Here is a 27,707-nt window from a genome sequence, read left to right as displayed (position 1 = left end):
ACACGGTGCTTCGATGTCAGAAAACGGGTGTAGTGGTGGATGAGCTTGGGGATTCCTTGGGTCTAGAAACATCGGGAAAGTTCTTAGGATTTTGTATTAATATGTACAGCGTGAAGTTTGGAAAACGTTTGAGCTGGTGGTGAGAGTCTGACCAAAGGTGGCTTTCAGTATATTGTGATGCAACGGGCGGGGTATTTATTGGAATCAAGCCACTAGGTCCCCTCGGAAGCAGGCTCAAAACAAGCACCCTTCAGGGGCCAAAAAGCTCGCGAGGATCGTGGGCCCAGAATGTCACCGAGGCCCAAGTCCCGTGGTGGCGTCTAGGTCTCGTGTCTGCTTGAGTTCGAGAAGGGATCGGGTAGCTTCGAAGGTTCTGGAGAGGCCTGTTCCAGGCTGGTAGTCCGTTCCGGCTTCTTCCGTGATTGTCAGCATCCTCCAGCCCGCCGCCCCACCCACAAAACCCCCGGAATCCCTTTTCCCAGGACTCGGTATTGGTCCTTCCCGCAGAGCCAGCCTCGCCTCCGCGGCCCTTCCACGCCTGTCACTCACCCGCGCAGCCAATTAGAACCCACAGATCGAGCGACCCTGCCGAGCGGGGACGGGGCGGGTATTTCCTGTAAGCCAACGAACGCACAGACTACCAGGCCAGGGGGCGGGCCCGCGGCTGTGACCTGAGCCAATCACAGGCCCCGGGCTACAGGCCGCTCGCGAGGCACGTTAGTCGCGCGCTCGCTTCTACAAAATGGCGGCCTCTAAGGACGGTTGTGGTGTGGGAGAAGTGGCCGCTGGGAACGGGAGGCGACTCCACCTGGGGATTCCTGAAGCGGTTTTTGTGGTAAGTGGCCAGCGGGTGCTTGATGCTACGCTGTTGTTCCCTTTCTTCCTGGCCCCTCACCCGGGCCTTGGTTGTTGGAGGGAGAGCCGTTGGGCCCAGTTACCTGGGAGGGGGTGCTCCGGCCTGAACGGACTAAACTGGGACGGGACCTGCCTGGGAGGGGGCCTGCCGTCCGAGCAGGTCACAGGCGCTAAGGGGGCGCGGGGCCGGAGGACTTGGGGCGGAGGACTCGGGGGCGGAGGCGGGGCCGCTTCGAGGGACCGCCTTCCTCTGCCCTCCGCGGCCTGAGGTTCCGACCCCGCTTGCGAGAAGACGGGAGGCGGTGAGAAGCTGGAGCGTCAGCCTGGGTTCTGAGGAGACCGAGGGGGACGGGGTAACGGAGCTGGGGCTCAGGTGTGACGCTCGGAAATGACACCTCGGGTGTGGAAGGGCTGCGGCGGCCTGTGGCCTCAGAAGAAGACCCCATGATGGGCGCGTCGGCCGGGAAAGCTCTCGAAGGCCATGTGGAACCCGCTAGGCCATGGAGGCCTTAGCCCGCTGGCTGCCGGCGCTCACTAGAAGGTTGTCTAAGTGAAGCCACTTGTAATTACTTTGAGGTACATGGTTCTAACAACGTAGAGTCCATTGGGTGCAGTTCACAGAGGAAGCTGGCAATGCCGTGTTGGAGGGTTCACTGAACGGGGAGACTAAACCAAGGCCAAACAGAGAAGCACGTAGAGGCTTTCAATCCTGTTTCTCCATAAGGCTGTTCTCGAAATAGTGTTTGAGAGCTAGTTGAGTGTTGAGAAAACCTGATGGGTGTTCCAGGCCAGTATCACCCATCTTTGTTCACTCAGTTCTGGCTGAACTACTATAAAACCTTAATGGAAATTTCTCCACCTTTTGCTTTGTCCCAATATTGTCTTAATCTCTGCCTTTTTAAAAAATTTATTTATTTTAATTGGAGGCTAATTACTTTACAATATTGTACTGGTTTTTGCCATGCATTGACATGAATCAGCCATGGGTGTACATGTGTCCCCCATCCTGAACCCCCCTTCCACCTCCCTCCCCATCCCATCCCTTAGGGTCGTCCCAGTGCACCAGCCCTGAGCACCCTGTCTCATGCATCGAACCTGGATTGGCTTTTTGTTGATGAAATCTTCCACCGTTCAGAAGACCCCTGTCTTTTATTTAGACCACTTTTATATGCACTCTATGAATATTTGCATTGACTGATTCAGTTTTCTCCTATTTTATTTATTTATTTATTTTTGTCCCTGAAATGTGCCATGTATTTCTTTCCGCTCATTTCCCAGTTAATCATCAACAAGAGACAAAATTTGTTGAGTACCAGGCACATTCCTAATGCTTTTACACAACTCAGGAAGAGGCAAGTACTGTTATTCTCATTTTGTACATGTTCAGACTGAGCCCCGGAGCCCTTGAGTAATTTGCCCCAAGTCACACAATGTGTAAGTGAGTTATCCAAGCTTTAAACTTGGTCAGTCTGTGGGCTCCAGACCTCTAGTGAGGTCATTATCTTGCTCACTGGCATTTCCCCTGATCCTAGCACAGTTCCTGACACACAGTATAAACTCATAACTAAATGTCAGATTGAATTTCCATAGTGCCTTAAAATCCTGCATTCATGGTGCTCAACAAATGATGGCTTCAGAAATCTGATTCAGGAAGATAAAGTTTATCAAGGGGCTATATTAAGTGTTATCTTAAAATGCATTTTCTCTGAAATGTTATGAGTTGCTTTTTCTAGATCTTTAAAATTTCTATCAATACAATATATAAACAATCCAAATTTATATAAATATTTTTATGTTCCCCAACTAATGGGAAATAACGTATTTTATAAAGAACATTGGTTTTGAGACTAGAGTTTGAATTCTGCCTCTGCTTCCCAGTTGCTATTTATCTTGAGCATATTGTTTTACAACTTTGAGCCCCTCTGTTTCTTTAACTGAAATAAGGATAACATTACTTACATATTTCTTCTGAGAAACAGAGAATGTGCTTTCAGTATTGCAAGTAGATACTTAATACATACTCATTTCGGTAATGAGGCAGTGTACCATAGTGGTTAGAAGTCAGACTGCCTTTTCCCCATTCCAGTTGGTACAGTAATTTTTTTCTTTCTCTGCTTTAATTGATCTTTTTCCCCCTTGTCCATTGTTTGGCTGCTCCCATCTCTTAACATCTAGTTCAGATATGACCTCTGTAGTTTTTCCTGACCACCACCCCAGGATAGAATTCTTGGTGCTTCCATCTGTTCCCTTAGCCATATCTAATGTTTGTTGAACACTTACTAGCTACTGTGTCCTCTTCTGAGTCTTTTACATGTGGTAACTCATTTAATCCCCTGTGGGGAAGAGGCACTTTTTTCTTTTACAGATGAGGAAATTGAAGCCAAGACAAGAGTTAAACAACTGCCTCATGGTCCACACAGCTAGTACGTGATGCAGCCAGCATTCAAGCCATGCAGCCTCTGGGTCTTAACCACAGACTTTTGCTGCTGTAGTTCCTTCTTCTTGCTCGTGTCTAAGCTTCTAATAACATGTGCCAGAAACATTTCTTTTCCTACAACAATCCTTCTAGGAAGATGCTATCTCCAAAATGCTATCTCCTTACACTTGATCACCATGCAGGACTCAGATGTTGCCTCAGGCTCACCTTTTCAGTTTTCTTTTACAGTGTCTAACTTGATGGCTTCATAGTTCACTCCTTTGCTTTGTTTCTCTTGCTTTTTCTTCTTGCTTGGTTTTGGCTAAAATACTCCCTTCGAGCTGGTAAGCACGTGCTCACCTGTTGTCACTTGTGGTATCCAACTCTTTGCAATCCCATGGACCATAGCCTGCCAGGCTCCTCTGTCCATGGGATTTTCCCAGCAAGAAGACTAGAGTGGGTTGCCATGCCCTCCTTCAGGGAATCTCCCCCACCGAAGGATTGAACCCTTATCTCCTGCATCTCCTGTGTTGCAGACCAATTCTTTTCCTGCTGAGCCATCAGGGAAACCCTAGCTAGTAAGCATGGATAAGAATAATGCTTATCCCAGATAAGCAAAGATCCCAGAAACTGTAAGATAATTTGGAAATAAAATGAAGATAGCATCTTCCTAGAAAGATTGTTATAGGAAAAGAAATGTTTCCAGCACATGTTATTAGAAGCTTAGATATGAGCAAGGAGAATGAACTACAGCAGCAAAAGTCTAAATTTAAGTTTCCTGTATTGAAGGACTAAAGTTGTTTAAACTACTGGAAGGTTCTTAGAGAATCTCCTTTGTTTCCATAGAGTTTCACTTAGTTCTTGATCGTTATCTATTTAACTAGCTTTTCTTCAGGGATAAGCATGTGTAATATACATTAAAAATGCTGTTCAGTTTTATTGCTTTGCTTTTGCTTATTTATTCCTGTTAGAAAAGATTGTTTTGTTTGCCTTTTAGGCTCGGGCTTTCCTGGTGGCTCAGATTGTAAAGAGTCTGCCTGCAATGTGGGAGACCCGGGTTTGATCTCTGGGGCGGAAAATCCCCTGGAGAAGGGAATGGCAACCCACTCCAGTATTCTGGCCTGGAGAATTACATGAACACAGGAGTCTGGCAGGCTACAGTCCATGGGATCACAAAGAGTCGGACCAGACTGAGCAACTAACACTTTTACACTTTGGCTTACTTTATTTCGATCAGTTGATAACTTAAGGAAGTATTTGTGGCTTCTCTTGGGAACCTAATGACCATATTTAGCATGATTTTTATGGCAGAGCTTGTAGAGTTAAAATTGTAAGTAATAAAATGGATAATTTTGAATCATTTTGTGGCTAAGGCACATGACTAAATGACATGTTTGTTGGTAATTTTTGTATTTACTGTGAGTGCTGCATGGCATATATATAACTCAGCAAGGTCATCTTTCCCTATATGTAAATAGGAAGGTGGGAGAAGAATACGTTGACTACATAACATATTTGCACTGTCTGAAATGGTCTCTAACTTTTTATAACTAAAAAAGTTAAAAACAAGTCTTTGGAGAAAAAGAAACACAAGCTCTTCCCCCCCACCTCGCCCCCAAGCTCCTTTTATGTTTTAAAAAAGCTAAAGCAGTCAAAAATCTGAGGTATGAATTGTAAAATTCTTAATGTATTCTTTTTGATATTAAAAGGAAGATGTAGATTCCTTCATGAAACAGCCTGGGAATGAGACTGCAGATATTGTACTGAAGAAGCTGGATGAACAGTATCAGAAATATAAGTTTATGGAACTCAATCTTGCCCAAAAAAAAAGGAGGTAAGTGTAAAAATTTCTAAGTTTTTAAGATTAATATTACATCGCTGAAACTTTTGAAAGATTGAGATAATTTGCACACAGATAAAATGTCTATGTGTTGAATATTCAGTTTTATGAATTTTGATAAATGTATCCATTTCTGTAACCACTGCCCAGATAAACATATGGAACATTTCTGTTACCCAGGAAGTTTCCTCCCGGTCCTTTCTGGCCAACCATGCTCACTCTTAGAGACAAACACTGTTCTGATTATTTTCACCATAAATTAGTATTGTCTGCTCTTGAGCGTCATATGACTGGAACCATATAGTAACTACTCTTTTATGTCAGGCTTCTTACACTTAGTATAGTGGTTTTGAGAGTCATCATCCATGGTACTGTGGGTATCAATACATTAGTTTCTTTTTAGTGCTGAGTCATTCTCCACTGTATGTGGGTTTACCACAGTTTTTGTCTGTTTTTATCTATTTGCTTATTAATGGACATTTGGGTTGTTTCCTCATTTGGTTTTAAATGTTTCCATGGACATATATTTTCATTTCTCCTGGATTATTATCCAAGAGGTAGAATCGCTGACTTGTATGGTAAGTATGTTTAATTTTATAAGAAACTGCCAAAAATCCTAGGTGGCTTTAGCATATTATACAGCCACATTACATTATTACATTACAGCAGTATTACATTATTGCAGTTATTATATGCAATTATAATTGCATTATATGCAATTATTGTTGTATATTACATTACAGCAATGTGTGGGAGTTCCAGTTCTTCAATCTCACCAGCACTTGCTGTTGTCAGTCTAAGATGCTTTTGAAAACCTAACAGAATGAGTATTGAAGTCCTTATTCCATAGCATCTAGGATCATAACATCCTAAATGTCTACTTCATTTTTTCATTTTGCCAATGAGATGGCAGACCCATGGAAGTTATGACTTTCCCAAGATTTCATAACTAATAAGCTTGGGCCAAAAGTATTCCCATTTTCAGTCCTTTATTCCCCTATGTTTTTATAGTAGCTTATGCAGTCAATTTACTGTAATAAATACTTATGGAGACCTGTTATACACATGTGCCAGCATTCTGATATCAAATGTTATGGAGTTCCTAATAGGTGTCAGATACTGTTTTTGGGTAAAATACCAATATCTGCTTTCAGTAGGGGTGTAGTCTAGTGGCATGATAGGTATGTAAATAAAAGAAGTACACAAAATATAGCAGTTAAGGTGCTGTGGTACAGAGTGATGAGTTAGCAGAGGGGAAGGGGTGAGCTGCAGGGAGACACAGGGGTTCAGGGGAAACTTCCAAGAGGAGCAGATAGCTGTGTAGAATGTTGAAGGCTGGTTATGAGCTTAGAAGCAGACTAAAGGGAGGAAGGGTAGTCTGGGTGTGAGGGTACCACTTAGGCAGAGATACAAAAGTTGGTGTTTAGATGGGAATTCCTCTTTCTTTTTAGGATACACTGTGGACATCCTGTTTGACTTATCATTTAATTTGAATGTACTTTGATTTAACAGGTTTTTTTCCCTTAATGGTTAGTGCTTTTTGTATCCTGTTTAAGAGATATCTCAAGTTCATGAGGGTATTCTCTTCATGTTTTATTCTCAGAGCTTTATTGTTTATCTCACACTTAGATCTATAATCTGTGGGTTATTCAGAAGGATGTTGCTAAATTTCACAGCAGCTGTGGGCTTTTCAAGTATGTTTCTTTGCCCTTTCTGTGTATTATACATTGATAGTTGCCTCTGCAGTCTTGTTCATAATCAGGTTTTTCTTTTGTTTCTTTCTCTCTTTTTTTGTTTTGGTAATACTTTCATAGGTTTGTGTATGGTTTCTCCATTAAGAGGTAAATAGTATCTAGTTCTCTCCTACAATGATACTTAATTCCTCAATCCATTAATGATGAGTCGCAAAATGCTGATGTTCTAATTCAGTTATTTATTTTTTATTTCTTAATAAGCTGGAATGTTGCTATAAACAGAAACGTTCCTTCATGTTCTCTTTGGTAAAAGTGGCTGTAAGAAATCGGCTCACCTCTCAGTTTGTCCCTGTCACCTCAACAGCTCTCTGCTGCCTGGCTGCAAAGGAAGTGTGTATTTTCCCTGGCTACTTGAACAGTTAGAAGCGTACATGTTGGGTCTGCCTCCATCTTAACCTGAAATAATTTCTATCCTTTTTTTTTAAGCTTTTTACTCTGTTTCTTTAGGTACATGCAGTTTGAGAATTATGAAATCTTCTTGCTGATTTTAAACCCATGTAAAATAATGCTTCTTGTTTTAGTCAGTTTTTTTGGAAACTTAGAGCTACTTCACCTTTGTTTTGGCTAACATTTAAAAACTTGTTGGTGTATGTTGAATTATAATAGATACTGTGTTTCTGCCATATAGCAAAGGGAATCAGCTACACATATACATGTATCCACTCTTTTTTAGATTCTTTTCCCATATAGGTCATTACAGAGTTCCCTGTGCTATATAGTAGGTCCTCACTAGTTATCTGATTTCTGTAAAGTAGTGTATATATCGGAGAAGGCAATGGCAACCCACTCCAGTACTCTTGCCTGGAAAATCCCATGGATGGAGGAGCCTGGTAGGCTGCAATCCATGGGGTTGCTAAGAGTCACACAGGACTGAGCGACCTCACTTTCACTTTTCACTTTCATGCATTGGAGTAGGAAATGGCAACCCACTCCGATGTTCTTGCTTGGAGAATCCCAGGGATGGTGGAGCCTGGTGGGCTGCCGTGTATGGGGTCCCACAGGGTCGGACACAACTGAAGCAACTTAGCAGTAGCAGCAGCAGTATATATATGTCAATCCCAATTTCTGAATTTATCCCTCACCTTTTATTTCCTCCCTAGCAACCATAGGTTTGTTTTTTACATCTGTGAGTCTGTTTCTGTTTTGTAAATAAGTACATGTGTACCTGGTTTTTTTTTTTTTTTTTGATTCCCCATGTAAGCAGTGTCACGTGATATTAGTCTTTGCCTGTCTGACTTAATTCACTCCATATCACAATTTCTAGGTATATCCATGTTGCTGCAAATGGCATGATGTCATTCCTTTTTATGGCTGAGTAATATTTCATGGTACATATGTACTGCATCTTCTCTATCCATTCCTCTGTCCATAGACATTTAGGTTGTTTCCATGTCCTGGCTGTTGTAAACAGTGCTGCAATGAACATTGAGGTGCATGTATCCTTTTGAATCATGGCTTTCTCCAGATATATGCCCAGGAGTGGTGGCTAACATTTTCTTGGTATATCTTCTCCAGTGCCTTTTCTTTCAATTGTTTTTACTATTTATATTTAAGGGTGTTCCATGTAAACAACATATGGTGTTGTTTTTTTTTTTTTTTAGTCCAACCTATCTATTTAGATAAGCTCATTTTTCTTTTTGGATACTTTCAAGATTGTCAGCTCTTTTGTTTTCAGTTCAGTTCAGTCGCATCCTACTCTTTGTGACTGTATGCACTGCAGCACGCCTGTCCATCACCAACTCCCGGAGCTTGCTCAAACTCATGTCCATTGAGTCAGTGATGCCATCCAACCATCTCATCCTCTGCCGTTCCCTTCTCCTCCTGCCTTCAATCTTTCCCAGCATCAGGGTCTTTTCCAATGAGTCAGTTCTTCACATCGGATGGCCAAAGTTTTGGAATTCAGCTTCAGCATCAGTCCTTCCAAAGAATATTCAGGAGTGATTTCCTTTAGGATGGACTGGTTGGATCTCCTTGCAGTCCAAGGGACTCTCAAGAGTTCACCAACACCACAGTTCAAAAGGATCAATTCTTTGGCAGTCAGCTTTCTTTATTGTCCAACTCTTAACATCTATACAAGACTACTGGAAAAACCATAGCTTTGACTATATGGACCTTTGTCGGTAAAGTAATGTCTCTGCTTTTTAATATGCTGTCTAGGTTGGTCATAGCTTTTCTTCCAAGGAACAAGTGTTTTTTAATTTCATGGCTTCAGTCACCATCTGCAGTGATTTTGGAGCCCCCCAAAATAAAGTCTGTCTCATTGTTTCCATTGTTTCCCCATCTATTTGCCATGAAGTGAGGAACTAGATGTCATGATCTTAGTTTTTTGAATGTTGGAGTTTTAAGCCAGCTTTTTCACTCTCCTGTGTCACTTTCATCAAGAGGCTCTTTAGTTCTTCTTTGCTTTCTGTCATAAGGGTGGTGTCATCTGCATATTTGAAGTTATTGATATTTCTCCTGGCAATCTTGCTTCCAGCTAGTGCTTCATCCAGTCCGGCATTTTGCATGATGTGCTCTGCATATAAGTTAAATAAGCAAGATGACAACATACAGCATTGTATACCCCTTTCCCAATTTGGAACCAGTCCATTGTTCCATGTCTGGTTCTTACTGTTGCTTCTTGACCTGTATACAGATTTGTGTTTTTTGAGGCTATCTTTCTTAAATTCTTTCTTAACTGACTTATATTCAGGTTCCAGTAGCCATGGATACCTGTATGGATTGCTTTTATGCATAGAGGAGTTTGCTTTTTGGGAGCTGTGCATCTATATCAGCCTTGGACCTCTTGAACCCTGTTCCTAGTTCTTGCACTTAAATATGTGAGCTCCCAACTGAAGTGTGAGTCAGGGGCCCAGGCTCAGGTCTCCAGCTGGTATTGGCACCTGCCTCGAGACACATGCTTTTCTGTAGTCCTCACTGCTCAACTCAAAGCGTTTTCCAGTTTTATTATCTTATTTTTCCTCCTGAAAGTTCCCTTACCTCTGTGATATCAGCTATGCAACAGAACTACTTCTGTGGTTGATTGTTTTACAGCAGATGGCTCTGTGTAGTGTGGATATTAACCTTTTCTTTACACATGTTGTTTATCTTTTCTTGCACCCTGTCATATAAATTTACCTTCCACTTGAAAAGTTACTTATTAATTCATAATTTTCGTGTGGTGGTCTCTTTAACACATGAATTTTTATGTGCTTTTATAAATTTCTGTAACTGGAAATTTTGTGATTATCATTTTTTTTCGATCATCTGTTAATTTTTTTCCTTTTCTCATTCTGGGATTCGTGTTAATGTGGATGTTAATTAACTCTTCTAATTCTGCCTTGCCTTTCTGTTTATTGTTTCCTTTTTTCTGCTGACTTCAGTAATTTTGTCTTTTGATGATTAAATGGATTGCTATCCATGAGTCCTTTATTTCAGCCATTACATTTTTTAAACCTAGTATTTTTGGTTCTTCTTACAGCTACTCGTTTCTTTTTTATATTACCAGTATCCTGTCTTGTCTTTTTGAGGTATTTAAAAATATTCACTGTATAATCTTTAGTATTCGGATGGCATCACCAACTCCATGGACATGAGTTTAGGTAAACTCCAGGAGTTGGTGATGGACAGGGAGGCCTGGCGTGCTGTAGTCCATGGGGTCACAAAGAGTCGGACATGACTGAGTGACTGAACTGAACTAAACTGCACTTGTTTCATCTGGTAGAGGTCGTTGAGTTTATTTTCTTTGTTTTATTTTGTAGTTGAGTTTATCAGATGACCATTTTTTCCCCTGTCAGCTCATATTCCCTCAGGGATATCCATTCCCTTTGGCCAGTAATATGTGTGGAAGTGGGAGTGAGTAATTCAAGTCCTTCCTGGTGGGCAGAGTTTACACTCTATGGCATGGCCATCAGACAAATGCTCCTTCTCTTCAGCCAAGTGCCTCAGGCTCTGGGAGATTCTTTCCATTCCTTTCTCTTTGACTGGTTTCACTGGCATCTCCTCTGGGAGGATGATGGGGAGAACAGAACTACTAGGGGCCAGTACTTTCTTCTCAGCCCTCAGTCTGATCTTCTCCCTGCCTCTGGCCAATTGTATTGTTTTTCTGCCCTGTTACAGTCATGGGGTCGGAGAAGGCAATGGCACCCCACTCCAGTACTCTTGCCTGGAAAATCCCATGGACGGAGGAGCCTGGTAGGCTGCAGTCCATGGGGTCGCTGAGGGTTGGACACGACTGAGTGACTTCACTTTGACTTTTCACTTTCATGCATTGGAGAAGGAAATGGCAACCCACTCCAGTGTTCTTGCCTGGAGAATCCCAGGGATGGGGGAGCCTGGTGGGCTGCTATGTATGGGGTCACACAGAGTCGGACACGACTGAAGCAACTTGGCAGTAGCACAGTCATGGGGTAGGTAATGTGATTCACGCAGGGCAATTTAGAGGGAGGAAAAACAACTAGAAAGTTGCCCTTTAGCCTTAAATGCTCCTCCCTTTGAAAACTTGATCTAGTTCCCTTCTAGTTCCCTTCTGTGTCTCCTCTCACCTAGAAATTTCCATTGTTCATAGAATAACAAAGACCTAGAACTGACCCAAATGTCCATTGACAGGAGAATGGATGAACAGGTTGTGTTATATTTGTAAATGTATATTACACAGAAGTGAAAATGGATGAAAAGAAAACTCTTAGGAATTTGATTGGGTTATAAAGCAAACACCAGAAAAATGCAACTAACATGAGCCCATTTATATCAAGAAACTAGCAAAGAATATATTGTTTAGGAATACACGTAACTGTATGAAACTATTTGAAGAAGTAAAAAAGAGACTATAAACACACAGTTCAGGAGAGCTGCTATTTTTGGGGACAGAGCAGGGTGTGGAGGAACCAGAGATCAAATTGCCAACATCTGTTGGATCATAGAAAAAGCAAGGGAATTCAGGAAAACGTCTACTTCTGCAACATTGACTATGCTAAAGCTTTTGACTGTGTGGATCACAACAGACTGGAAAATTCTTATAAGAGATGGGAATATGAGACCATCTTACCTGTCTCCTGAGAAACCTGTCTGCAGGTCAAGAAGCAACAGTTAGAACTGGATGTGGAACAACAGACTTGTTCAAAATTGGGAAAGGAGTACATCAAGGCTGTATATTGTCACCCTGCTAATTTAACTTCTATGCAGAGTACATCATGCAAAATGCCAGGCTGAATGGATCACAAGCTGGAATCAAGACTGCCTGGAGAAATAACAATCTCAGATATGCAGATGCCACACTCTAATGGCAGAAAGCGAAGAGGCACTAAAGAGCCTCTTGATGAGTGTGAAAGAGGAGAATGAAAATGACTTACAACTCAACATTCATAAAGCTAGGATCATGGCATCTGGTCCCATCACTTCATGGCAAATAGATGGGGAAAAAGTGAAAACAGTGGTAGATTTTATCTTCTCGGGCTCTAAAATCACTGTGGATGGTGACAGCGGCCACAAAATTAAAAGACACTTGCTCCTTGGAAGAAAAACTGAGAGAAACCTAGATAGCATATTAAAAAGCAGAGACATCACTTTTCTAGTGATGTCAGTAGTTTTGCCAGTAGTCATATATGGGTGTGAGAGTTGGTCCATAAAGATGGCTGAGCAACGAAGAATCGATGCTTTCAAATTGTGATGCTGTATAAGACTCTTTAAGAGTCCCTTGGACAGCAAGAAGATCAAACCAGACCATCCTGAAGGAAATGAACCCTGAATATTCATGGGAATGACTGATGCTGAAGCTGAAGCTCCAGTCCTTTGGGAACCTGATATGAAGAGCTGACTCATTGGAAAAGACACTGATGCTAGAAAAGATTGAAGGTAGAAGAAGGTGGCAATAGGGGATAAGATGGTTAGATGGCATCACTGACTCAGTGGACATGAGTTTGAGCAAACTCTGGGAGATAGTGAAGGACAGAGAAGCGTGGTGTGCTGCAGTCCATGCGGTCGTGGGAAATCAGACATGACTTAGTGAATGAACAACAAGGGTGGGGTGGGTGTATTGCTCAGACATGCACAGTGGCCTTGGTGGTCTAGTTCCTGAGATGTCCGGGGTTGCAGCTGCTTGATTGATTGCTATGCTTCATAACCTATATATTACATGTAATATCTACATGTTCAACAATATAACAGAAATCATTTGTATGACCAAAACAATTTGATCTGAACATACTAATGTTACATGTCTATCAGATACTATACACATGAACACGTCTACATCTTTCTCTGATTTACGTATATCAGCATAGACAAAAAAGCAAAATTGAGAGACCTGTGACATCTATATTGAATTGTAAAGAGTTCACAGAACAGTAGCCCTCAAGCTATGCTTTAAAAAAAAAAGTCAGTGCTAAGTGTGTGTTTCTCGACTCTTCACTGAGTTGTCTTGCCAGATAGTGATACTATTTTTCAAGCAGCAGGCCTCTGTGACACATTTTCCAGGTCAGTAGCACAGATTGTAAAGAAGTTTGCCATGCTAACCTCATTCACACAGTACTGTGACTTCCTTTATATGATTCAGGAAGTACATGTTCATTATCATATTTAGAATTTATTTACATGCTGACCTCTAATAATATTTAGTTGCATGTCTTCTGAAAGAACCACAGCTTTTTTAGTCTGCTTTTAGTCCATTTGGTTACAAATTATACTGTGATTTGACAGGACTCCCAGAACAGTTTTGCACATTTTTCCATGTGAAACATTTGAAAGCCTTGGGCAGCTTCTAATCGTCAAAAACAAAAGAGCGAAAAAGGTCTCATTCTGTATTCTCTGAGTTTGGCCTTGAGTGTTTTCAGCATATTGTTACCTGTTGTCAGTGAGAGTGACTTCATTTGGGAATCAGTTGCTAGTAGTTTTTTAAAATTATTTTGAATAAGCTTTATTTTTAAAGGCAGTTTTAGTTTTGTAGCAAAATGGAGCATAAAGTACAGAGGTTTCCTATTTAGCCCCTGCCCCTACACATGTATAACCTTCCCATTATCTATATCTTTTACCAGAGTGGAACATTAGTTACAGTTGATGAACCAATATTGATATGTTTTTATTAACTAAGGTCCATAGTTTACATTAGTGTCCACTGTTACGTTGTACATTTGATGGGTTTGAACACGTGCACCATGACATGTATCTGTCATTATAGTGTCATACAGAGTAGTCTCAGTGCCGTAAGAATGCTCTGCGTGCAATATATTCATCCCTCCCTCCCCTTCCTAAACTCCTGGCAACCAGTGATGCTTTTACTGTCTCCATAGTTTTGTCTTTTCCAGAATGTCTTACAGCCAGAATCCTACAGTATGTAGTACCCCTTTCAGGTTGGTTTCTTTCATTTAGTCATATGCATTTAGGCTTCTTGCATGTCTTTTCATAGCTTGATAGATCATTTCTTTTTAGCAGTGAATATTATTCCATTGTCCAGATGGACCACAATTTATTTCTCCGTTTGCCTACCAAGGGCATCTGGGTTGCTTCCAAGTTTGGACAATTATGAATAAAGTTGTTATGAGCATTTGTGTGCAGTTTTTGTGTGGACCTGAGTTTACAGCTCCTTTGGATAAATACCAAGGAGCATGATTGCTGGATCGTATGGTAAGAATGTGTTTAGTTTTGTAAGAACCTGACAAACTGTCTTCTAAAGTGACTGTACCATGTTGCATTCCCTCCAGCAATGAATGAAAATTAACGTTGCTTCATATCCTCACCAGCATCCAGAGTTGTCAGTATTCTGGATTTTGGCCATTGTAATAGGTGTGTGTGTGCTCAGTGGCTCAGTCGTGTCCGACTCTTTGCGACCCCATGGAATGTAGCCCACCAGGCTCCTCTGTCCATTGGATTCTCCAGGCAAGAGTATTGGAGTGGGTGGCCATGCCCGCCTCCAAGAGATTGTCCTGACCCAGGAATCAAACACGCATCTCCTGCATTGGCAGGCAGATTCTTTACCACTAGTGTCATCTGGGAAGCCCAGAATAGGTGTGCAGTGGTTATGTCATTGTTTAAATTTGCATTTCTCTGGTGATAGAGAGGGAGGCCTGGCATGCTGCAGTTCATGGGGTTGCAAAGAGTCGGACACGACTGAGCGACTGAACTGATACTGATGATATATGATGTGGAGCATCTTTTCATATGCTTATTTGCCATTTGTATATCTTCTTTGGTAGGGTATTAAGTCCTTTGGTCCATTTTTTAATACAGTTGTTCCTTATTGTTGAGTTTTGAAAGTTCTTTGTATATATTGGATACCAGTCCTTTATCACGTGTCTTTTACAGATATCTTATCCCAGTCTGTGGCTTGTCTTTTCATTAAAGTCTATCATATCAATTATTTCTTTTATGGATTATGTCTTTGGTATTAATATCTAAAAAATCATTACCAGACTCAAGGTCATCTAGCTTTTTTCCTGTTTTATCTTCTAGGAGTGTTATAGTTTTGCATCATACTTTACATATGTGATTCATTTCAACTTAAGTTTTGTGAAATGTGTATGTATGTCTGTGTTTAGATTCATTTTTTTATGTGTGGATGTCCAGTTGGTTCAGTCTGATCAGTCTCATCATGTCTATCATTGTTTTTGTAAATTTCCTGGGTTCAAACCAATGATCCATTTATAATTTTATTATCAACTTAAGTTTTGTGAAATGTGTATGTATGTCTGTGTTTAGATTCATTTTTTTATGTGTGGATGTCCAGTTGGTTCAGTCTGATCAGTCTCATCATGTCTATCATTGTTTTCGTAAATTTCCTGGGTTCAAACCAATGATCCATTTATAATTTTATTATATTATTATAATATATACCTAACTTTTAGGTAACAATTATTACCTAACTTGAAAAGAAATAGTATTTTTCAACATAAAAGTTAAAGAAAAATCACCCAAAGTTTAAAAGGATCATGAAATTATATTGTATCTTACTGTGGTGTGTTACACATTCAGTTGATTTTGCATTGTGAGAAGTGCAGGTGCTGAGAAGCTGTCCCTGCACTTGCTGCTGTTGGGTTGGTGGTTTCCAGTTGAGAATATAATACTTGAATGCATGTTATTTTAAAAATTAATCTATTTAAAATGCAATTCTAATTAAATGTAGAACCTTTGAATCACCTCTGGGGGATATGACTTTCTGGTGGCTCAGCTGGTAAAGAATCTGCCTGCAGTGCAGGAGACCTGGGTTCAATCCCTTATTCAGGAAGATCCCCTGGAGGAGGGCATGACAACCCACTCTGGTATGGCCTGGAGAATCCCCATGGACAGAGGAGCCTGGCAGGCTACAGTCCATGGGGTCACAAAGAGTCGGACATGATTGAGTGACTAAGCACACACAGCCCAGAAAAGTTAACTAATGGTGGATTTGACATACAGAACAGGACTCTGTTCACAATAGGTGTTCCGTAAGTATTTGCTATTATATCTAAGTAGTTTAGTAAATATTTATGTCTGAAATATCTTAGATATTTTAATAAACAATTCATTAACTATCTTACATATAAAATATATTGACTATTTCATATTTACATATTGTCCTCAAAACATATCAATAGAAAGTACAAAGCTAGTAAGACTGTTTCTTGGTGCCAGATACTAAAGTAACCTTTTTCTTATTCACAGGCTAAAAGGCCAGATTCCTGAAATTAAGCAGACTTTAGAAATTCTAAAATACATGCAGAAGAAAAAAGTAAGTGCCTTTTTTGTTTGTAAACATGAGCAAACCAGGATAGTTCAGCAGAGACATGTGTTCCTTGACTCCTTGGTCACTGGTATTTGAACCCGTGCTGGAAGATCCAGTCTGCCTTCCTAAGCACATGTAGTAATATCACAGATGGTGTGCTTCTGTGAGACATGTGGCTTTCCACCAAAAGTCAGGTTTAATTCTAGGGCCCACACTGCTTGGGGTCTTTTACTTATATGTAGTATTTGTGAAGTTTAAATGCAACTTGAAATTATTTTAAGTGCAAAAAGAAATGAATAGTCTTTATTGTTTGTGGCTCTCAGTTCACAGTTGAGGAAATATTTACAAAGAGGGTATACTTGACCAGTGTCACATAGCTAGTTACTGGCAGAACTGAATTTGAGAATCTTCTGAGCTCTCACCCGTTTTTTTTGTTAAATAAAAGCAGGGTGTAAAAATGAAGTTTCAGAAAATATTTAACCTATTATATATATATGTGTGTGTGTGTGTATATATTTATGATTTATTACTTGACTGGCAGAGTAGCTACATCTCTGTTTTTTTTATGTCACAAACTTTATAAGAGACTTCAGAAGACTGGTTGGTTGAGCATGAAGTGCTGATGAAATGATAATAATCACACTTGTCTAGTGCTTACTCTGTGCCAGGCACTGAAGTGTATGTGTTTGTGTTCGTACAAGCGCTGCTTGCCACAGCCTTCAGGGTTGCAGTAAGTAGCTGAGTCAGGATGCATGCACTCCCTGCGCAGTCCTGTGGCCCCAGTGGTCCTTTCTTTACCCTTCTCCTTTACCTCTCTGTCCCTCGGTTCCTCCACCTGATTTGTCTGTGGGAAAAGCAAAGGAGAAAAGGAAAGATATAAACATCTGAATGCAGAGTTCCAAAGAATGGCAAGAAGAGATAAGAAAGCCTTCTTCAGCGATCAATGCAAAGAAATAGAGGAAAACAACAGAATGGGAAAGACTAGGGATCTCTTCAAGAAAATCAGAGATACCAAAGGAACATTTCATGCAAAGATGGGCTTGATAAAGGACAGAAATGGTATGGACCTAACAGAAGCAGAAGATATTAAGAAGAGATGGCAAGAATACACAGAAGAACTGTACAAAAAAGATCTTCACTACCCAGATAATCAAGATGGTGTGATCACTCACCTAGAGCCAGACATCCTGGAATGTGAAGTCAAGTGGGCCTTAGAAAGCATCACTACGAACAAAGCTAGTGGAGATGATGGAATTCCGGTTGAGCTATTCCAAATCCTGAAAGATGATGCCGTGAAAGTGCTGCACTCAATATGCCAGCAAATTTGGAAAACTCAGCAGTGGCCACAGGACTGGAAAAGGTCAGTTTTCATTCCAATCCCAAAGAAAGGCAGTGCCAAAGAATGCTCAAACTACTGCACAATTGCACTCATCTCACACACTAGTAAAGTAATGCTCAAAATTCTCCAAGCCAGGCTTCAGCAATATGTGAACCGTGAACTTCCTGAAGTTCAAGCTGGTTTTAGAAAAGGCAGAGGAACCAGAGATCAAATTGCCAACATCCGCTGGATCATTGAAAAAGCAAGAGAGTTCCAGAAAAGCATCTATTTCTGCTTTATTGACTATGCCAAAGCCTTTGACTGTGTGGATCACAATAAACTTTGGAAAATTCTGAAAGAGATGGGAATACCAGACCACCTGATCTGCCTCTTGAGAAATTTGTTTGCAGGTCAGGAAGCAACAGTTAGAACTGGACATGGAACAACAGACTAGGTCCAAATAGGAAAAGGTGTTTGTCAAAGCTGTATATTGTCACCCTGTTTATTTAACTTATATGCAGAGTACATCATGAGAAACGCTGGACTGGAAGAAGCACAAGCTGGAATCAAGATTGCCGGGAGAAATATCAATAACCTCAGATATGCAGATGACACCACCCTTATGGCAGAAAGTGAAGAGGAACTCAAAAGCCTCTTGATGAAAGTGAAAGAGGAGAGTGAAAAAGTTGGCTTAAAGCTCAACATTCAGAAAACGAAGATCATGGCATCCGGTCCCATCACTTCATGGCAAATAGACGGGGAAACAGTGGAAACAGTGTCAGACTTTGTTTTTTGGGCTCCAAAATCACTGCAGATGGTGACTGCAGCCATGACATTAAAAGACACTTACTCCTTGGAAGGAAAGTTATGACCAACCTAGATAGCATATTCAAAAGCAAAGACATTACTTTGCCAACAAAAGTTCATCTAGTCAAGGCTATGGTTTTTCCTGTGGTCATGTATGGATGTGAGAGTTGGACTGTGAAGAAGGCTGAGCGCCGAAGAATTGATGCTTTTGAACTGTGGTGTTGGAGAAGACTCTTGAGAGTCCCTTGGACTGCAAGGAGATCCAACCAGTCCATTCTGAAGGAGATCAGCCCTCGGATTTCTTTGGAAGGAATGATGCTAAAGCTGAAACTCCAGTACTTTGGCCACCTCATGCGAAGAGTTGACTCATTGGAAAAGACTCTGATGCTGGGAGGGATTGGGGGCAAGAGAAGGGGACGACAGAGGATGAGATGGCTGGATGGCATCGCTGACTCGATGGACATGAGTCTGAGTGAACTCCGGGAGTTGGTGATGGACAGGGAGGCCTGGCGTGCTGCGATTCATGGGGTTGCAAAGAGTTGGACACAACTGAGCGACTTATCTGATCTGGGACTGTTTTAAATGGCTTAAGCTCAGCTCTGCAATCGCCTGTATGACCTTGGTATTAAGATGGACAGTTTACAGTACCGTCATGTATTTATTTATTTATTTTTTTTGAAGGAGTCCACCAGTTCACTGGAGACCAGGTTCTTATTGGCAGACAACCTGTATTGCAAAGCTTCAGTTCCTCCTACCGATAAAGTGTGTCTGTGGTTGGGGGTAAGTCAGTGTCATTGTCACAGCTTCCTTGGCTGACATTTGGTAAGGCAGTGTGTTTTCCCCAACATGGCAGTGTTGGAGAGGAGCACTTGACCGTAGATGGAATGAAGGGGTGGCATTGCGGGGGACTAGGAGTATGAGAAAGATTGCCGCAGAAACATGCTCTAGTCTCTTCCAGTCAAAACAAAATAGACTAATACCTGGCTTTCCCTCCAGTTAGTACTTATCTGTTAAATGTAACAGAAGGTATTGTTGAACCTCAGATAGATGTTTGTTCATCATCAGAATTTATGAGTTCTAGAAAGATCTCTCTGAACTTAAGGGGGAACAGATTATTATAAAAACCTTGGGGTTAGAACCCATTTGAAAAAGTCAAACATTTCAGTTGTGATGATTTCAGAGACCTTGTCTGTGATTTTTCCTGTTACTACTCTTGAGTCCCATGATCAAACAAGTCATGCCTTACTACACAGGTAGGTCTTGCTACCTCAGGCAAGTTCCTATGCAAAGTAGCAAATTGGGAGGATTTCCACTTGCTGCTATCCTATACAGTCATCCCCGAGAGGCACTCTAGGGCCATGAAGGGTTGGCAGATCATACATGGAAACTCACTTCTCTGTTAGTTCCTCCTTCCTGATTTCTGTTAGCAGTAACATTTCAGAGTTTATGCATTTATTTCTACAAACATAATTCCCATTCTTGCTTAGTTTTAGTTTTATAAATGGAACAGCTAGCCACCCAGTAGCTCAGATCTTAGGGGTTATCCTCCTTGGTTTTTCTTCTCCTTGGCCCACACTTAATCAGCATGTGGGGATAAGATGATTCCATAAAGTAGACTGGGACAACAGGGAGTGCTCTCCTGAGAATTATGGCTGGAGCCTACCTTACACGAGATGGATTTCAAATGGATCATGTATTCACATGAAATAGTGACATCATCAAAGTTGTAGACCAAGTCACAGAAAATTGTAGCCCTGGAATAAGGATTATTTTTCAGGCCTCAAAACTCGGAAACCATGAGCAAAGTAAAAAGACAACAAGAAAAAATATATGTGACTCATATTGCATGCAAAGGACTAACAGGTTTGCAGGACGACTTGGAGTTGTCTTTTGGGCATGTCAGTCTTCAGATGTCTGTTAGACTGTCAAGTAGAGAGGCTGATAAGGCAGTGTTTGAGGAGTGAATCAACTAAGGAGATATACTTGAATGAATGAATGATGGTTTTTGACACGAAGTGTTTTAAAATATATTCTATTTCCTCTTGTTACAGGTAAGCAAAGTGTACACATTTTCTGGGGGGAAAAAAAAGTGCTAATAAGTATCAGTAATTGAGAAGTAAGATTGGGAATCTGGGTTTGGAGAAGCATTTACTTTGCACTGAATATTGTCTGAATTTATGCAGCTTTCTAATTATCACAAGGGCTTCCCTTGTGTCTTAGCTGGTAAAGAATCTGCCTGCAATGTGGCAGACCTAGGTTCGATCCCTGGGTTGGGAAGATCCCTTGGAGAAGGGAAAGGCTACCCACTCCAGTATTCTGGCCTAGAGAAATCCATGTCCATGGGGTTGCAAAGAGTCGGACACGACTGAGCGGCTTTCACTCACTCACTTGCAGTTATAATGGACTGGCATATTCAGTCGATAAGTGTGTAGCACCTGCTTGGTGCTAAGTCCTTTCATGTTGTCTCATTAATTCTTACAACAATCCTTTGAGTAATTTTTAAATTTCATTTGTCATGTGATGAAAGTGGTTCAGGAAATGCCTGGTGTTAAGTCGGGTGGTAGTTCAGAGCTGTGAAAGGTACGGTTCCCTGTTACAGAGTGCATGCCTTCCCAAGTGTCAGCAGTTACTCCAGATCTTAGATCCAGACTTGGTCACCTTGCCTTTGCCTCTGGCATCTGTTGGAGGTTGGAAGGGGGCAGTTAAAGCTAGCTGTTTCTCTTAATGGACCAAATGTAGATAATACGTATGTCTTTGAAAGCTTTAAAGTTCTACCTTAAGCTCAGAAACAACTACTTCAGTTGATTTAGTGTCCCAATAGAGGTGGTAGAAAGATAGGGTTTGATAACTAAAGATACTGGTTCCTATCCTAATTCTTCCATTTATTTAGTATCTCTGAAATCATAGGTAAGCTGACTTCTCAGAGCGTACTTTCTTCACTGTAGAGAAGTTGAGGAGGAAATGATATAATGTATGTAAATATATTCTCTAACTCAGGGGGCAATAAATATTGTGTTAAAAGCCAGAGAGTAAATATTTTTGGTGTTGCAGACCACATGGTCTCTGTCACAACTAGTACTTGGCTCACCACTACGGCATGAAAGTCTTAAGTGAATAAAGAGTGGCTGGGTTTCCAAAAAACTTAGGACAAGAGATGGCTGGCCAAATTTGACCCAAAGGCTGTAGTTTGCCAACTGCTGCTCTAACCTATGAAGCATAAAGTCAGTGTTCACTCATTGTCACGCTTTTCTCTGCAGGCGAACGTAATGCTTGAATATGATATTGATGAAGCTCAGGCGTTGTTGGAAAAGAATTTATTGACGGCCACAAAGAATCTTGATTCTCTTGAGGAAGACCTTGACTTTCTTCGAGATCAGTTTACTACCACGGAAGTCAGTATCCTTTGCTAAAGAAAGGCAAAGGAGGGAAAGGAGAAAAATGTTTTTTATGTTCTTATGTGCATTGCTTTAATGAGAAGAATGTCCTTACTCTTAGACTAATGTTAAGTTGCAGATTTTATAACAGTAGTAAATGACATATTTTAGAACTAATACTGAAATAAGTTTATGGATAGACTTATCTGAATTTGAGGTGTGAAAGTGTGGAAATAGCAAATTCAATTTAGTACATGAGTATTTCTATTTCAAATATATTCTCAAGATAATCTTTATAGCTAGATAAGTACTAGAGTTCCACAGCTCTTATTAAGGGTCTCCTGTGTTCCTACAACTGTGCTAAGCTGTGTGGGGCATGTGCTGGTGAGGAGATCAGTGTAAAAAAAGAATGACAAAACACACATAAGACAGCTAGTGATCATTTCCTAGCAAAATAGAAGTCATTCAACTTCAGGTAGTCAACACCAAGGCAGTTTAAAATTAGGGCGATAGATGTGAGCTTGAGTGATTTCAGAAGTCTTTGAGAAGATAGGGCTGAGACTGTATTTAAAGGTAATGTAGGATTTCTTTTAGCAGAGAGAAAGGGAAGGCTCTTGTGTTGAAACCCAGCTCTTGGCGTTTTCCATCTGCCCCACACAGTCATTCAAGACAGAAACCTGGGAGTCAATCTTCTTACCTCTCTGTTACACTCATTTTGGCCTTTTAGAACTAAGGGTCAGTAGTTTTCTTATTTATTTATTTTAATTGGAGGCTAATTACTTTACCATATTGTGGTGTTTTTTGCCATACATTTACATGAATCAGCCGTGGGTTTACATGTCTTCCCAACCTGACCCTCCCACCTCCCTCCCCATCCCATCCCACAGGGTCATCCCAGTGCACCAGCCCTGAGCACCCTGCCTCATGCATTGAACCTGGACTGGCGATATGTTTCACATATGATAATATACATGTTTCAGTGCTGTTCGCTCCAATCATCCCACCCTTGCCTTCTCCCACAGAGTCCAAAAGTCTGTTCATTACGTCTGTATCTCTCTGGCTAGGGTCATCATTACCATCTTTCTAAATTGCATATATATGTGTTAGTATACTGTATTGGTATTTTTCTTTCTGACTGACTTTACTCTGTACAATAGGCTCCAGTTTCATCCACCTCATTAGAACTGATTCAAATGAATTCTTTTTAATAGCTGAGTAATATTCCATTGTGCATATGTACCATGGCTTTCTTATCCATTCGTCTAAGGATGGACATCTAGGTTGCTTCCATGTCTTGGCTATTGTAAACAGTGCTGTGATGAACACTGGGGTACACACATCTCTTTAATTCTGGTTTCCTCAGTGTGTATGCCCAGCAGTGGGATTGCTGGGTCATATGGCAGTTTTCTACTCTGTTTTCCTCCCCCCAGTCCTTCACACTCTCTCTGCCATGAATTCACTGAGTCACACTTCTTATTTTTATTCCTCTGGCTATAATGCTTCAGTGGTTCTTTGTTACTTGTCAGCTATGCACATGGGCACTCTTAGGGGGTGGTCCCTGCCAGTCTCGATTCCATGTGCCACTGACTGATTTCCTGCCCTGGTCCTCCCCTGGTGCACCCAAGGTCCAAATCACCCCAGGTGGTTTTCCTCACCCCCTAAATGGGGTGTGCCCTTTATACGTCCACACTTGGTTCCTCCTACCTAGACCGATTTCCCCCTATTTGCTTGGGTTCCTCCATCTTATCTTTCATCTTTCAGCTCAAGCAGCAGAACATTTCTGAACATTTTCTAGTCCTCTCAGGGTGTTCTGTTGCTCCTCTGTGATTCCTGAGCACTTTGCATATAGTACTTAAAATTTGTTTTTCGTGCCAGACTGGGAGCTCTTCAAGTGTAAGAGCTCCATGTTCTCTCTCCTCCATAGCATGTAGTGCATGACAGGTTTTAAGGGGTTGGGTGAAGGCCTGTCTGAGGCCTAGAGCAGGCGTTAGCACATGATTGGTAATGTGGAGACTTCATTCAGAGGGAAAAAAAAGATAAAATACCTAGAAGATAATATTGTACCTTCAGGACATACCGCCAAAGGCATGAGCTGGGAAAGAAAGCACCGATAGGCGAAGGCCTATGCAGGGTGGTGCTTGTGGAAAGGAAAAGATATAGATGCTGAATAGATTGCATAAATTAAGCCAAACAGAGGGTAAGAGATAAAATTAGCGATAATTAAATTGTAATAATTTAAATATTGCATGTCAGGTTATGCTTTGAACCACCTTTGAAATACTGTGGATGAGGGGCTCTCTTGAAAACTGTTGGGAGTGTCAGGCACACATGTGTCAAATATAATACTATAGTTGACCAACTATGCTAAACAATCATTGATTTGAGGTCTTGACTAAGTTTTGGTGGAATTTTATTCCAGTCTTTGCTTGGCAGGTGATACTACACCTTGCTGTAGACACTAGTATTTTGTGTGTGTGATTGCACATTATCTTTTGAATTGCTTTGGCATTTTCTTTGACAATTCTTGCAGATATGGCCAGAGTTTATAATTGGGATGTTAAGAGAAGAAACAAAGATGATTCTACCAAGAACAAAGCATAAAGATGGCAGTTAAAAATGTGGTTCAGTTTTCCAAACATGTTTATGCTTAAAAGTTGACATAACTTTAAATGATTTTTAACAGCAAGAATAATTAAAACTTTAAAAACAGATAAGCACCACTTTATTTATTTATAAAAACAAAATTAGTTGCAAATATTTTATGAAACTTACAGTGTTGTTATTTTATTTTTTGCATTTCCAACAAAGTAAATGCTGCTTTCATCATTTTTGTTTGTTTGTCTGTTTTTCATAAGGAAGGTCTTAGCCAAAATGGCTAGAAACTGTGAGATATGTTACAGAAGCTGATTTCTGGACAGTTTAGCGCAGTTTACTTTTTCTGTATTGCCTGGTGTTACTCTCACTTGTGATATGGTTAAATGAGTTTAGAGGTAGAAAAAACAGTTGAAATATTTGAAAATTTGTTTTTCTTTAGTACACGTAGGGCTTTATGGTCCTCTGTTGTTATTTGTCCTTTGTAAATGGAGTTTCATGAATTACTGCTTAGCTAATAACTACGTAATGTTCTATACTTTTAAGGAAATGGAAATTTGCATTCCTAAATTGTAAGAGGGCTATTGAGACAACACTTTTTCTAACCCGATATAGGTACACAGAGCCTTTGCAATGCCAACATAAAGGAGATCTTGGCCAACATAAAATAACAAAATTACCTACTGAAAACTCTTGCCTGAGGTGATTTTGTACTTCTTGACAGTTCTCCAAAGCAGCAAGACAGGAATATTAAGATAAATATAAATCTGCAGTGGTTTAAGAGAGTTGTGAGATTTTTTATTCATGGTAAAACTTCATAAGAGTGGTAGAAAATCCCTGTGGAAAGCCATTGGTACAGTGGCTGGGTGATACAGAATTCTGGTAAAAACACAAATGTATTGTTCCATGTCCCTGTAGCAAAGAGTATACTTGTACAGTGTTTTGTACTGGTATTTCATGATACTAAAGCAGTGAAGTTAACAATTGTAGCACAGCACCTTTATCGTGTTATTCTTTCTAAAATCAACATGGGTCTTTTGTAAAGTTTATTTACTTGCACGTATAACTGGCCATGTCCAGAACCTTTTATGTTTGTAGAAACAGCATAAGATCCCTTTGGAAGGAATATAGATAAGCAAACAATTCAGAAGTTAAATCTGAGAGATACCAAAGTTTCCTCTCAGGGTTTCTTTCATGAGTTTAAATTCCCATATTTTAGAATTTGAGCTTTGTAAACATCTTAATATATTTTTGTGTTACTTTTCCCCCAAACTTTATTATGGTAAGTATATTGGTATGAAATGTTCCTGTTAACAGGAATGATTTAGTCAGAAGATCTTCCTTTTGTCTTCCTTTAAGTCCGTGAAAATCTAAATAGGAATTTTAGGTTTTCTAAGCACAACAAATATTACCTAAGTATGCAGTATGTGTCAGAGAGAGTATTAGGCTTTGTTAATTAAATAAAAGATATTTAAATCTTGCGTCTGCCAGACTATTTCTCTTTTAACAGTTTACATTTTCAGAATAACATAACCATCCTGATTTGCCATGATTTCTTCAAGGCTAATATTAGTATAGTATACCTGAAAGCATAATGAGCACAAGATTGACTATAAAATTGTGATATTGAGTAACAAATGCGTTGAAAATGCAACTGAAATCAACGTTTCCATTGTAAAACATGTTCACTTGAGAACGTTTTGAAATTAGGAGAAAAAAAGACATTTCAGTTCCACTTGCAGCCGCCCCTTAATGATTCTATGGCTTCCATTTCTTTTACTATGCATAGGTTTTTAAAAAAACATAATTTAAATAATTTTGTCTGTATAATTTTTATCATACTTAACATGGAATTTGCAATCTGCCTATTATATAATGCTTTTAAATTAACATTATTTTACTGGTTTAACAGTATTCTAAATAGCTGGACCCTAGTAAACTGTGACCTATAGACATTTGATGTTTTAAATTTTTTTGTGTGTGAAGTAAATAATTCAGCACTTTACATTTTTACAAAAGGATTTTTCCTGTATTTAGGATTTTTCCTGAGATTAGATTACCAAAAATAGAATTACAGAGTCAAAGATTATAACATTTTATTTTCTGGGGTTAACTGAGAGGAGTTTGGTAAGGGGATGATGGGAAGCAACAGGGGATTCAGATGAACACAGGAACTTGAAACAAAAATAAATGTCCCCCCCCCAAAAAAAAAAAATGTCTGACATACTTTAGATACTGATGGCCACAACCACATAGCCAGAGTGAAACCAAGGTCTGGTTCCCAGGTGAATTTCCTTCCGTCTGTACCATGGCACATACTGAGTAATTCATTAAGTTCAGTTCCTTAATGAATGAATACTCTCCGTTCTTTTATGTTTGCTATTCTCAGCCCTGTACCTCACAATATCTTTAAGGGTCTCAAATCATTTCTTAAAGGTTCATCTTGGTTGGTCCTGATCCCCTATGGAGCCATGTCTGTTGTCTGTTTAGTGCTAAATGTGGAGGTGTATTGTCTCTGAAGACAGCCAAGAGCACAGGCAATACTCATCATAGTTGTGTTTAGCAACACATTTGAACTCCCAAGACCTGGATAGGCCATGCCTGAATACCAGTTTACTCTGAAGAATAGGGGACAGGCAAGACCCCATGGACGCCATGCCAGGGGTCAGCTTGAAGCATCATTCTTAGGTGGAAATTCTTGCAGTGGTCCCCGCAGACGACACAGATGGGTGCAGGAGCTGCTGGGTTTAGAAACCATCTTGTAACAGCCCCCTGTGCACAGCCTGGGTCCCAGCTAGGGTCAAGGCCTGGGAACAAGAGGTCCATTGCACTCAGGGACCCTGAGCTGTGGCCCCCAGCAGATGTTTACATTCAATTGTAGCCCTCCCAGGCCAGGAGTCAGGTACCCATGACTTTATACTGGAAGCAGGCCCAGCAGTCCCACAGAGGACCATACACCTTCATCATGTTTCCAGGACAACCAAACTAGAAAGCTGATCCAAGGTGAGCATCTTGCCTCGAGGGAGAAAGGGTTTTTCAACACCTCTCACCTGGCCTGTTGGATCTTGCATGATCATG

At 40.5% G+C, this 27,707-nt stretch overlaps 1 protein-coding gene across 1 annotated transcript; it reads left to right on the top strand.

Moving 5' to 3' along the window:
- The first annotated feature begins 680 nt into the window (after positions 1–680).
- VBP1 (VHL binding protein 1) lies at positions 681–26,110 on the top strand. Its single transcript, XM_070784693.1, has 6 exons — positions 681–835; positions 4,981–5,105; positions 16,478–16,544; positions 19,345–19,443; positions 21,921–22,059; positions 24,568–26,110. Exons 1-6 carry the CDS (start codon positions 743–745, stop codon positions 24,636–24,638), a joined length of 594 nt encoding a protein of 197 aa, XP_070640794.1. The 5' UTR covers positions 681–742; the 3' UTR covers positions 24,639–26,110.
- The last annotated feature ends 1,597 nt before the right edge of the window (positions 26,111–27,707 follow it).

Source organism: Bos indicus, chromosome X, assembly GCF_029378745.1.
Source record: "Bos indicus isolate NIAB-ARS_2022 breed Sahiwal x Tharparkar chromosome X, NIAB-ARS_B.indTharparkar_mat_pri_1.0, whole genome shotgun sequence".
Classification (NCBI taxonomy): domain Eukaryota; kingdom Metazoa; phylum Chordata; class Mammalia; order Artiodactyla; family Bovidae; genus Bos; species Bos indicus.
Note: the sequence above shows the minus strand (reverse complement) of the source record. Positions and strands in the feature narration are given on the sequence as shown.